At 41.2% G+C, this 13923-nt stretch overlaps 1 protein-coding gene across 1 annotated transcript; it reads right to left on the minus strand.

Annotated features, from left to right (window-relative positions):
• Positions 1–1915: 1915 nt before the first annotated feature.
• pi4k2b (phosphatidylinositol 4-kinase type 2 beta) lies at positions 1916–13754 on the minus strand. Its single transcript, XM_038714316.1, has 11 exons — positions 13210–13754; positions 8766–8917; positions 8032–8112; positions 7776–7895; positions 7386–7517; positions 6385–6538; positions 6062–6126; positions 5532–5634; positions 4586–4719; positions 4361–4420; positions 1916–3267 (listed from the first exon to the last, which is right to left on the minus strand). Exons 1-11 carry the CDS (start codon positions 13562–13564, stop codon positions 3094–3096), a joined length of 1530 nt encoding a protein of 509 aa, XP_038570244.1. The 5' UTR covers positions 13565–13754; the 3' UTR covers positions 1916–3093.
• Between the last annotated feature and the right edge of the window lie 169 nt (positions 13755–13923).

The following is a 13923-nucleotide window of genomic DNA, read 5'->3' on the forward strand; positions in this document are numbered from 1 at the left end:
TTAACGTGATGCATGCTGGACTTAAAATAAGGCATGCTGGTTATACAATGTTGTCCAACTTTCGCTGGTGCTGCATAATGTCACCATGTCACACGACATTAAAACCTGGCAGGAGCAAGGCGACCGCATTTGCTTTTCCCCAGCTGCACCAAATGGGATGCATCTAAGAGCACCAGCAGTTTACACCCACAGTTGTAAAATTGTTGATATGCCATCTACAGGCAAAATAAGTAGGCTAATCGTTGCTGCAGCTTTCCAGTTTCAGTATGCCCTCTGCAGGCAATAGGCTACATTTTATAGCTGGTGTTTTTTGTGTGCTAAATAAGTAGGAAATAGGTCATATTCAAACAAATAATTTAAAATAGCCCCTTTCTTTACCACAGCCTGCCACTGTGTGATCTTAATCCTTTTGAGCTATATTCATGAAAAAGCTATATTCACATGAAACACTGAATTTTGTGTGTTTCTTAACCAATTATTATTTAGAATATAGGACAGATTTACTTAAAATATTGCTGATGTAAACAAGCAGTGTTCTGCATCAGAAAAAATAGCTTTTGTTAGGCTGCTGTATAATATTACTTTACCTCTCAGTCAGTCTGAAACTGAAAAACAGCATTTTGAATTTATTTAAATTGCGCCTTTACAAATTGTGCCTTAAATTTAGCATCAGGGAAACATTTTCCACATGGTGGCAGTGTTATGCTGTGTGCCCCCCTTCTTCCTACTGCTGACAGGCACTGGTCATGCTGCCACACTTTTCCACATTTTATTTCCTCTCCAGATGTGTGCTGCACCTCGCTCGGTATGTGTGGGTCCTGCCTTTGTCTAAACGGATGAGTATGTGCGGTGAAACTTTTAAACTACTCCATTTCCGTGTCACTGCTGGGGAGGAGCATACTGTGGAGGAAGTATGTATTCTTTTTGCACATGCAGAGAGAGCATCTCTTCATCAATGCCTCCATTAAAACCATTATCAGTCTAACCTGTAGCATGAACTGCAAGAATGTGGATCTCCATTTCAAGGAAGACAGGGAAATGCTGTGTTGTTGGTATAGCATCACTACTTATTAAAGCTATTGATTAGCAGCATAACCTTGGTGGTGAACCATGCTAAATAATATAGGCATTGGCCCCCAAATCCCCATTTTCCTGTCTATAGGATGCAAGAGGGCTGAAACAATTACACAATTGATCAATCTGTCGATAATTGCAAACACATTGGATCATCAGTTTGTCAAGAAAAATAGCCAAACATTCACTAGTTTCAGCGTCCCAAATGTGAGGATTTGCTGCTTCACTCAGTTTATTGTAAATTGAATATCTCTGATTGTTAGGACCAAAGCAAATTGGACTCTGGGAAATTGTGATGGTAATTTTTCTAACACTATAGACCAAGTGATAACTCGATGAATAGAAGAAAAAAACACAGTCAATCCTGAAAACAATTGTTAGTTGCATACCAAGCGGAAAAACACTTATCCCGAGGGTATAACAAACTGAAAAGACCCATAATGCACTGAAGCATTGAAATGTTAATCAAATAGGTGAGGTTCACTGTATATTCAGATGTCATGCAAATTAGCTTAGTGCCTACCTCAAAAAGTTAACACAGACAGCACAATACAGGAGGTATCGCCAGGTTGGTCTGTTATTAGTAGCTGCCTTTGGCTTGAGGCATTGCTGTTTCCATCACCAGTTAATCGTAAACGTAAACAAGTCCCGCCCAAGTTATCTTAGCTCTGCTGAACACACCTTATCAAGTAAATACCAGAACCATACCAGAATTGTAATACTCTGTGTACCATGTTGTTTTCTCAGCAGACTGACAGAATTTCATGATGATCGTATTCCTTATGCGATCACCAGCGTTTTTCTGAGAAATTGTAACATATACGATGGACCAAAACAAAAATCAAATTTCCCAATTTTTATTTTTCATCTGTTAAATATACAACTTTTCTCATACAATCATTGAGTTGGATTAAAAATTTCAAGATGCATATATAAGAAAACACAACAGCATTGAAATATTGTCCTTCCGTTTTGTTTTTCCTCTTCAGATATTGTATTGTAAAGGGGAGGGATGAGGTGCCATCCCCCATGCCACGAGGTTCAAGAGAAAGCTGCTTGCCAGCAATTAAATACATGTCAAACAACAAATACATTCATTGTTACCGGAAAAGTCTATTTTTTTGACAGCATTCACTCGTTTTGAAATGCTTAGGAGCAAGAATCTGTATAGAAATCCTAAACAGATTACATTCAAGCAATGTGTGTATTACTAGTCCTCCTTCTCCAAGTTTCATATTCAAGTTTCAACAATTACTTTTCTTGAGGCTTTTAAAATTTCCTTCCACAAACAGATTTTGGCAGTAGTGAGAGTTGAAGACACTGACTTTGTGTTTGTTCACCAGATGTGGTTTTGAAAACTAACACTGGGTAAAGAGCGGTTTGACCCAGTTGTGTAGCACTAGTCAAACACTTCCAGCAGTGCAAGAGCACATCTTTATTTTAATAAGTAATCCTACAAGGCAAAGCTAAAATCTTTAGACTTTATCCCAGACCAGGAACAAGACTGTCTGGATCTGTGAAACCAGTCCTTTAGATTCCCAAACACCACCACAGATCTGTTACTTTGTGGTTTGGAAGTGCATGTTCTTTGGCCATTAGCCCCACTATTAGACCTTGCAAGAGACTTTAGTAGGTACTTTGGGTGGGTTGGAAAAAAAAAAAAATCCTTTCTGCCTCCTAACAATAAACAAAGCCCACCTCTGTGGAAAGGCCGATTATCCAATCAAGTCACCATGGTAACCACAAACAGCCCCAAGGTCTCTGAGAGACACTGGTATGCCAATCGCTCCAGCTCCAATGCTTCTCTCCTCACAAAATGAGGAATGGTCCTAAACCCACTTCCTTCACAAAACATTCCTAATCTTACTTTCCTCATCCATGTCTTCCTCTTCATTTCTTTCCTTGCCAAGGAAATAAGCAGCCTCCAGTGTGATGTTCACATCTTCTCCCTCGCCTCCTGACTTCAGGACAAAAAAGGGCAGAAGTCTCTCCTCAGCTCCACTCCTCACACATCCCTGACTACCAGGAGGAGAAAAAGGGCCGCTTGCAGTGGAAGGTTTGTGTGAAGGCGTTGCCAAGTGTGACCACACGTCCCTGGCCGCCTGAGCGGCTACGCTCCACTACAACCCGGGGCATCTGCACCAACTGGATGGGGCTCTTCCCGTCCTTCAGCGCCTGGGTCAGGTTCAATACCTGGTGACAAATAGGATTGTTGATGTATGAAATAGAGAAACCATGCAAGCGGTTTATATTTCATTCCGAGAACTGGTGCATCTGTTGCATTTGAGAGTGTCTGTGAGATTAAGCATCTATGAAATCTAAAGCAACGTGGATTAAGCCAGTAGAAAAGAATATATCTTCATTGTCCACCAGGGTGTAAATTTGTCTTCAGCTCACTAAACAAAAGAAGCATAGAAGCCAGACAAGATCACATTACACATTAAAAACAGTTCATGTCAATGTCTGTGGCTTCAGTCTCATCAGTCACTTTGTAGATTTAAAGCTGGGGCTGGAAACATTTGAGAAACTAGCAAGAGACAGCAAGATTTTGTATCCAACTGAAAAAAACCCAGCCCCTCCCTTTAGGCCTCCCTTCAAAGCCACTCCTCCAAAACACATGTTCATGTGAAGTAGTGCAAAGGTGCTTATTAGAGTCATGTGACAGCCTCAGACACCAGATCTTTTTTCCATTTAAGTGTCAGAGCATTTGATTTATCGATTGCTATCGGAATCTTAACAAATATTACAAAAAAAATGCTTCTGAAATAAATTGCCTAGTCCAGGTTTATCTAATTATTTAAAAAAATCACTTCAATACTGAATCAATCAAAAAGGTTTCTAATGTTTCAATGAATTGTTTTAGCTCTAATGGTAATAAAAGACAGCATCATGGTGCCTAAACAGACAAAACACTGGGCACTGTAAATTAAGAGAACTACCTCAAAAAAGAGACTTGTTCTACGGAAGTACAATCAGCTGTTTCTTTGCCCACTTTAATCATTATGCTTTAACACACTTAGTGTCATTAATCCAAAGAGGAAAAAGAACAGCAGGGGTAGAGGTGAGGCGCAGAATAGAAGGAGGCAGGGGTGTAGAGGGTGGAGGGTGAGAACTTAGGTTGAGATGAGTGGTTGTGCAGTTAGAGCAAACAACAGATGTGACTGAAAGTGGGGCACGGAGGAGAGAAAGGAGAGCGAGGTAGGATATAATAGGAAAGAACACAAAGGAGACACAGAAAAGGCAGAGAGACTAAACAACAGTCAGAAATACTCTTAAAAAAACTCACCTGTCCCCTCATTACAGACATCTGTCTCTCAAACATGGTTTTGTCAAAGCCTTTATCGGTCTGAAGAGAAAAAGAATAACTCCAGTTAGCAGGTGTCCTGTGTCACCAAAAGTGCACGTGTTACTTTGCTGCCAAACAGCTGTTTGTTTATTAAAGAATCTTAATGTGTGTAAACAGAGAAAAGGAGAGACAGAAAAAAAATAAAAGGTATGAGGTGGTTTATACCTTGAACATCTCATAGAGGTCCTCACAAAGGTCCTGGACAAAGTTCATGTCAGAGAGGCGGGATAGCACCAGTTCTCTGGTCTCCTGGGAAAAGGCCACCTTGGCCTGGGGGAGCCATGCCCAGTGGAATGGGTCTGATGGAGGGAGACAACACAACAGTACACTTCGTCAGAAGGGTCACGGGTCTATAACTGAGTCCACACAGTCGAGTTATATGATCTTAATGCTGAGCTGGCGGCTCTATCTTTATATTTACAGTACAGATGTGAGAGTGGTATCGATATTCTCGTCAAAGTTTCAAGCAGGAAAGCATATACGCTGAACAAAATTATAAACTCAACACTTCTGTTTTTGCACATTTTCAAGTGGCCTTTTATTGTGGCCAGCCTAAAGCACACCTGTGCAATACCCATGCTGTCTGATCAGCATCTTCATATGCCACACGTGAGGTGGATGGATTATCTCGGCAAGTGCTCACTAACACAGATTTTGACAGATTTGTGAACAAGATTTGAGAGAAATAGGCCTTTAGTGTACATAGAGAAAGTCTTAGATCTTTGAGTTCAGCTCAAAAACAAAAGTGTTGCATTTATAATTCTGTTCAGCGTATTTCCCAAGATGTCAAAGATTTCTTTAACCCATCATCAGCCTGATTGAGAACAGCTTTGAAATTTAAAGAACAAGTATCTAAAACTCCTTTCTTGTCTTTCACATATTAAAAGTATTACTATATACGCTATTATCATTATAATTATTTAAATAAATAATTCTCTATGTTATGCTCTGGTAACTTGTGATGGCCATTTGCCATTTTACAGACTAAATAACAAAAAAAGAAGAATCCAGGATGACCGCTGTTCACACCACTATTAGTAAGGTTTGACAGAGGCAGCAAGTGGTAAAGACATGACTGAAGAGAGGCGAGGAAGGAAAGAGACCAACATACAGGCTCTCCATTCGTCCGGGTGTTTAAAGGGGAAGGCCAGGCCATTGTCGATTGCCGCAATCTTGATGCAGGAGTCTGAACTATTCTCTGGCCACTCTTCATCCTGCAGAGAGGGGGAGAGAGGATTAGAGAAGTCATCACCATCAAGTGACTGAATGATTAATGACTGATGACCAGACCTGTTATTGATCACTGTCAAAAGCCGATTAATTGGACAGAGAGATGGCAACCTTTGCTCATTTATCAATACATGGCAAATAATGATTGATGATAGGGAGTCAGATAGCGTTCTGGTTGCTGCAACCAGCAAAGTCACTGGGGCACTGGTTTGTTCCAGACCTGCAATATCAAAGCTATTGTCTGTCTATGTGGGCCCCTGTGTGTCCTGTGTGTGAATGACTGACCGAGTGTGTTTGTTTACACTTTTTGTGTGCTAAGAGGAAAATGAATCCACATGCCAGCAGTTCAGTCATGACAAAAAATGTTCTAGAAGTCTCAGCACACTTAAGTATGTGTGGATTTAACCTCACCTTTTGTTCCTCTCCTCCTTCACCTGGCTTCTCATACTTGATCAACCAGTTGTCATTCCCGCGATCTTAACAGGAAGACAAAGAGAAAATGGAGTCGAGTAAGAGGAGGTTTTCATTCGAAGGTGAGGCCAGAGAGCACAGTTAGACAGCTTTCAAAATGACTGGCCATGATGACAAGTGCAAATTCAATGTAACACGCTAATGAACATGCAAATATGCCGACAATGTCAACAAGCAACTATGAAGTGTGAAAGAACAGCGGTGACAATGACGGTAAATGGCTACCACACCGTGTTAAAATGTCCACACAGACGGGGCCTCACCTGTGTTTCTGATGACATAGTCCAACACCACCAGCCGCTCAAACTGTGACTGCAGCTGCTTCCTGATGTTCTCTGGCAGAGGTTCTGCCTCAAAGCGCCTCAGCCAGTAATCCGCTTCACGGTAACCCTCCACAAACAGCTGAAATGAGCCCACCTGGAAAAAAAACACACCACAGAACACATCACATACACACAACAAAAAAATTATAAATCGTACTGCGGCGTTACTGTGAAAATAGTAGACAGTTTGCTAGTATAGTAATGATTTGGTGCAGTGATGTAAAATATGAAATTGTGATGTCAACAGGCCAATATGTCAGCAATGCATGACAGCTGAAATATGAAACCAAGTTCCTCATACTACTTCCTGAACACATTTTTTCAGCCACCCTTTCACAACGTCAAATATCTACAAAGCTGTAGATCATCAAGAAGTCAGCCTCACAACACACTGTTATACATGTTTTTGATTAAATATATGGTACACTATGAAAGAGATAAGAATACACTAACCCTCTTAAATGTTTAGAAAATAAAACAATTTAAAGCAAAGATGACATGTATGCCTTCTCTTTTTTTCCCAAGTTTATTTTTTGGCATTTCAATGAACCTAGGACTCTACCAGGTGAGCTGCTGGGCGCCCCTTTATGCTTCCTCTGACCTATTTATTTCAATAAACCTGTCTTTTCAGGGAACACAAAGACAGACAGTGTTCCTTTTACAGCCTTCTGCCAGGCCTGCCTCAGCAGCTATTCTAAACCCTCCACTCACTGAGACAACAACTCTTTCATTACATAATGACGTGACAGCAGACCATGTATACGAACATGAAAAAAAACAACACAAAACCATAAATATGCTGAAAACAAAAAATATGTTAGTTTTACAATTATATCAGTATATACAACAACATTAATATACCACACAGGAATTAACAAGAGAAGTGTTTCCTCATACAAAACAGCTAAAGGTTGGTGACATTAGACTGTTACCACTGTTACCTTGGGTGGCAGGCCCACTCTGTGGAAGCGTCGTCCCACCTTGGGGACTTTCTCTAAGGCGTACTTCTTCCCCCTAGATTTGGCTCTGTCGATGGCGCTGTAGTGGAACGTCTCACTAGCCAGATACACCACCTGATAAAAAAAAGGAAGATGCTCAGTTAACACTGGTTTAGTTACTCCTTGTGAACCTCCACTGGAAAGTTTCTCCTACAGCTAGAATGTAACATAATCTATGTCAAGGTTCATTCAGGTGTTCACTCAGTATTCTCTTTCAATACATTTATTCAGAAATTTGTTTTATTTCAGTTAAGTTGTTCAGTTTAAATTGTGGAGGCATGATGAAAATTGTAATTCTTTACAATAACATGCATAAACATTAGGAGCCCTCACCTTTGTTTTCGGCACCACCCCCAGACCGAGCTTGGTATCAACCAGTGAGGCGGCAGCCTCTGAAAGGTAACCCTGGTTAGGCAACAAGCAGCCTCGGCCGAAACAACACGGACAGCACAGCTAATGACAGAGGGAAAGAGTTAGAGGGCAACCATGAAACCGTGAGAAACCTGTTTTTACTGGAGTGTTATGACATGTCTGCTTATACTCCTTCAGACTGTTCAGACAAAAACATAAAACATGTGACACAGTGTACCTTGTGAAAATATTTGGTCCATTTGGGGTTCAGGTGACCGTAAGGTTCCTCTGACTTTGGCTTGAAAACACCAATGATTTTCTGTAGAAGAAAAAGAGAATGATAAAAAGTGTTACATCAAAAATGCCTTACATACATTTGGCACACGGCAACAGTGGGAAAACACAGCACACACAGGGGCATAACTGCGACACAAATAGCCAATTGCAATTTTATGGGACCTTTAAAGAACAAGATTGAAGAACCACACATTAAGACACGTTATAAGAAACAAATGTGAAGTGACAGAGATGCCGCCAACAAGTTAGAGATCAATATCTTTTCCCTGTAGCGTACAATAAACTTGTTAATGTGATGCTCATCATGCACGCTGCCTATCTGTTATCAATCGGAGCATCAATGGCTGCATAATTGAGCGAGTCTCCACTGTAGAGTCCTCCTCCTGTGAACTTTGCAACTCCTCACCTCTTGTTCACTCCTTTTAGCTCCGTGACTCTGCTCGACAGCAACACAGAACCACCTCACAGGGAGCTTACAGTCAGCTGAATGTCGTAAAGCTAGCGCGTTTAATGGCCAGCTAGCATTTCTAAACTAGCTGGATGAATCTGAACCGGAAATGGGAATATAGGAAAAAAAAACAGTAAAAGATAAATGTTTTAAAGCTATTTTCAGTCCATGATCCATGGTCCGTCCTCTCCTCCCCTCCGCATTTATCAGTGTCATTCCCTCCTCACCCCTTTTGAGTCTTTGACAAAGTAGCTCCCACTGGAACCCTGGGAAATCCTCTCTGGAAAGAAGGAATTTTCGATAGCTTGTTCCGCCCTTTGGATGATATCTGCAAACTCGGGATCCTCAGGGAAATGGTTGAAGTCCCCACTGTTGGTACCTAGAATGGGAAAAAGTTCAGATTAATATTCATATTTACATTGTGGGCAATCAGACTCTGCTACAGTAAAATAGCAATGGCTTTACTCAAAGAATGGAACAATGATAATGCATCTTTATGCCACTATCAAAATATGGCATTAAAAAACATAATGTTGCAGTTTAAATGTGTTGGTAATACAGTTTAGCAAACCTCAGAGCATAATCAGGAAAGACCCTTCATTCCTAGACCATCGGCATCACTGCATCAAACAATTACAGGAACACTCGTAACTGCAACACAATTATAATATTCCTGGTATCGTTTCTACAAATTGCATGCTGAAACAAAATGTTAAAGGGATTATGAATAGTAAAGTAGAAAGTACATCATGAACAGGATTAAGAAGCAAAAAGTGAAATCAGGAGGAATCATTTTAAAGTCTGAAGTCTCAATCAGAGATGACTGTAGCTTGCCCCCATCGCCCTTACCATCTCATCACGGTTCACTACTGAAAACATGGCAACAGTCCTCCTGTCCCCTGTGCCGTAGCATAAAAAAGGAGCAGATTGCCACTAAAGTAAATCCCTTTTAAATTTGTGTATGAATAATGAATAATATTTTTCTAGGTCACCTTTGTGAAACCCATCTTATGCGCTATTGCTTTATACAAAGTGTTAAAAAAAAGGGAATACATTTTTTAGAAAGCCCCTAAAAAACAAATTTATAAGATGCATTAAATGTATGTACACAATTAACTGAAAATCATAACAATCATTTATCATCTTTAAATAATGCATATTTCTATGCTTATAAGCGAATCTACATGTCAGAATTACCCACTATACTCATTTTACTCATTATACGTCATATCATGCAATTTGTATGTGAAACTGGAGACATCCATCTAGTCTCTAAACCGCTTATCCATGGGAGACTGGAACTGTTCCCAGCACACACTGGGTGAGAGATGGGCTACAACCTGCACAGGTGGCTAGTCTATAACACACACACACGGGCAATTTAGAATCACTATGTCACCCAATCAGCAGTCTTTGGATTGTGGGATGAAACCCACAGAGGCACAGAGAGAACATGCAAACTCCACACAAAAAGGGTCCAGTTGGTGAGTGGATTTAAACCCAGTACCTTCTTGTTGTGAAGCGACAGAGCTAAATGACTCAGCCACTTGCCGGAAAATGGCATTTGCTATTGCCTTGCAGATCTAAAATAACTCTTTGGATGCCACTGCTTTCTGATGGATATGGGGTGCCAAATATTCCTTTGATGACGGCCCAATCTTATGACATGAGCTCCATATGCTCTGTAGCAGTCACACTAAAGTCACAGTGGGATGCAAGAAGGGATGAAGGAACAGACACAGGGAGGAGGGAAGGAAGAATGGACAAACAGACAGGAGGACAGTTAACATGCCATTTGTCACAGAGAGATAAGGATAGAAAGATAGCTTTGAAGCTAATTAAACAGAAGGAAGGACAGAACAGAAATATGACATCAGGGACCTGGATTATTTAAAAAGTAGATTCGGGTCAGGGTTTTGCTAGCCATGTAGCCCACCTACACCTGGCAAAATGCATTAAAATGTCCTATCATTGTCAATCAAACAGGCTTGAATTTTACAGGAGGCCTCTAAAGGACTTCCACCCACGCTGTTTTTGTTCTCATGTTGAATGATATGTGCCTACGTGTATTGTTCATTTTTCTCTCACCACATACTACTGCATTTTTTATGTTTTCAAGGTCTTTGCATGAGGTGCACTTCAAAGTAGTATTAGTTGCTACCAATACTACTATACTGTTTTAATCAAGTGCGGTTCCATTTGGAAATTGTTAGGCCAAGTTTATGATATAAAATAATTAAAACCATGTCTTAAGGGGGAGCCTGAAAGTAGAGCACTCGATATTTTAAGATCCACTGTAAACAGGACAAACTTCACCAGCAGGTCAGACCTCTTACAGCGAATTTCCTCAAGACTCGACTGCCAGCCCTCCTGATGAACCAAATATGCATAAACTTCAGCTATGAAGTTAATGCATACCCCCCCCACCCCCCCGGGAGGCCTTGTAGTTGATGTACAGTGACTGAAGGGGTGTGGACATCAAGGTAACTTTTTGGTGGTCTGCAGGGAAGCTGACTGTTATTTAAAAACATCTTGACTTTAATATGGAAATAACACTGTGTCAACACAGACCTAAAGATAGACAGTGATAAAGACCTGCTGGATGCCTTTGATATACTTCACAACTTCTCTGCGAGTAACACAGTTGACACAATATTTGATCTTCAATTAATTTCCAACAATAGATGAAATCTGTGAATTTATTCAGTTGTCTTGCTTGATGATGGATGTATACTTGCACTGGATTGTACTGTTGATAAAATTGTATAACAATGTCACTGTGTACTAGTGACGGTAGGAGGCAGGAATCTCTCTCTTTCCAATATTCCCATTCCGCAAGAAGCCAAGCAGAGTGAAGGTAAATAATACCCATGCATACCTCCTCTCTCCCCTGTTCATCACCATCATGCACTGTATCGGACTACAGAGTGTTTGCTTGTTTGTCTGTTTGCTTGCACAGAGGTCCTATGCATATTTAATATCTGTCTCTCAGAGCTCTTGGTCAGTTACTGGGCCCAACAGACCTCAGTCACAGCAGAGTGCAGCTCACTCAGAGCCCTCTAGAGACCTGCTGACCTGCAGTATACACAGAGTGTGAGATGTCACACACTGCACTCCCAAATGGGTTAGTGCTAAGATGTGTGGCCACACTGAACTTTTTACACAGCTCTATGTTGAAGGCATTGCAGCTCATTTCCTTGATTCATTAGTGCTTTACTTTATACACATTAAAAATCTTTATCCTGTGCTTTGGCAGTTAGATGATTAAACATTTCAACGTATGCAAATGTATCGAGATTAAATGCATTTTGTTCACAGTATTCACGGACGATGGACAGTGAAAGAAAACAGTAGCAGGAACAGGTGAACAAAAAGCTGAAATGCAAATTTTAGCTGGACTCACAATGCTTGTGGTGATGTTCTGTGAGATATGCACGGTCCAATTTAACTACGAGAATTTGCAATGGAGATTGGCATGAAATTACATGTCATACAAAGCGACACACTACAGTTCTCAGGTCTATCTGTGCCTCCTAATGCACTGAATAAAAACTGCGCTGTAATCCTAGACCATAACACCATTATTCTAAAAGGCCACAGGAAATGGGACCCTAACACCTGAGATTTTAGGCTCAGTGTGACTATCTGTGGCCCAGATTTCTGGCCCTAATAGAACATGGTCAAACAATAGATCTCAGCAGAGAGAGAGACAGAAAGAGAGATAAAGACCAACAGAGGTGACTACAGAAGGAAACAAATGCTCCAAGTTATGTTGCAGGGAAAGGGCAAAAAAAAAGGTGGGCGGTATGAGGGTGAGAGGTGTTAAAACCAGTTAGCAGTTAAGTCAGAAAATGTGCCGCTTCCATGGTGACTAGATCACCTTTACTTTGTTTTCCCTTACATCATCTTTTTCTTCTTATAGTCCAAAACAAATATAGTGCTGTGAATTATTTAAGACAGATAAGAAACAAAATAATACGCAGGCACTAACAGAAAAACTAAAACTCATACAATTATAAGAGTGTGATTAAACGGGTGTTGCAATTGATTAACTGTACTTGTGGCAGGACTTCCATGTAGAGTTAAGGTCACGAAGAGAAAGTGCCAGCTCATATCATTATCAACATGGATGACAACCTGCAGCGATTACATCAGCTGACTGAAACACAAACACACACACACACACACACACTCACAGGGTACAGACTCCATGCAAACACAAGATAAATGCCTTCAATGCAACACATGTATGGATAGTTTTCTTAACATTCGCAGAGTTGTCTGTTTGTTTGAAAATCAGTTACTTTTCTACTGTGAAGCGGCAACCGCTTATTGCTTCATCCCATCAATACCAAACGTATTGGTCCCGTATCAGGCCCAAGACCCTCCAGGAGCCCCAAACAGGTTGCCAGTGGGGAACCACAGTGAAATGGTTCACACTCCTCAGAGGGATTGCATAACACCGTTTTGACCACGTTGCATTCACTGTTATCTGCACACCTAACGTTACCAGTAATCAGTGTGTACTTTTATAGTGAACCATATGCGACAAAAAAACATTTATTCCTCAGGAGTCAGGACATATCCTGATTGAGCATGAGCTCCCTGACCTAACTGCCTATTTATCCGCCGCTAATCAGATCTCGAAGGCATTGATCTCAAAACAATTACCTGGGGAGGCCAAGGTGTCTTTATCCGACGAAGAGCTGTGTCTGTTCCGCCTGCTCCGCTTCTCTCGTGCACCCCGCGGGGACGCCGAGCTTCCTGCTAGACACGGTAACAACAGCGCCTCTTCGCCCGAGCCGTCGGTCTCCAGCTCTGTCAAGACGCTTTCACAAGAGTCCGAAATACGGACGGCAACTCCAGGATTCACCGCAAGTCCCAAACCTAAGCTGTTCCTGTCTAATAACACCTTTGGACGGTCTGAGGGGTGAAAGTTACACTCCGAAGCAGGCACCGCTGTAGCTCCGGTGTCCAGCGCGGGCTCGCTGCTCTCTGTCTCTGTCGGGTCGCATTCTGACATCATTGTCGCTCAGTTTTTAATACATACAATTACATGTACATTGAACAACATGTCAGCCTTCCATTTTTGGCATTAAAAGGGTTCCCTCTTTCCACGAGTACATAAACCCCAAATAAATTGTCTGAAAGCAAGCTGCTTTCGCTTACCAATAATCCGTAAACTCGTCAGCTCTGTGGCTTCCTGTTTAGCTCACTACGCATGCGCTCCACATGCTCCAAAGAACGCCTTTGGTCAATGTTGCCTTCACGTGCTCCAGTGAAGTAGGAACTCCCCAAATTTGAAGACGATTGCAATTTCTCGATTAAATTTCATCTAGACAATAACACCCTGCAACATAGAGTTCACAACAAGATTACACATAT

Source organism: Micropterus salmoides, unplaced genomic scaffold (assembly GCF_014851395.1).
Source record: "Micropterus salmoides isolate LMB-PRFRI ecotype aquatic unplaced genomic scaffold, ASM1485139v1 Ms_hic_scaffold_12, whole genome shotgun sequence".
Lineage (NCBI taxonomy): Eukaryota > Metazoa > Chordata > Actinopteri > Centrarchiformes > Centrarchidae > Micropterus > Micropterus salmoides.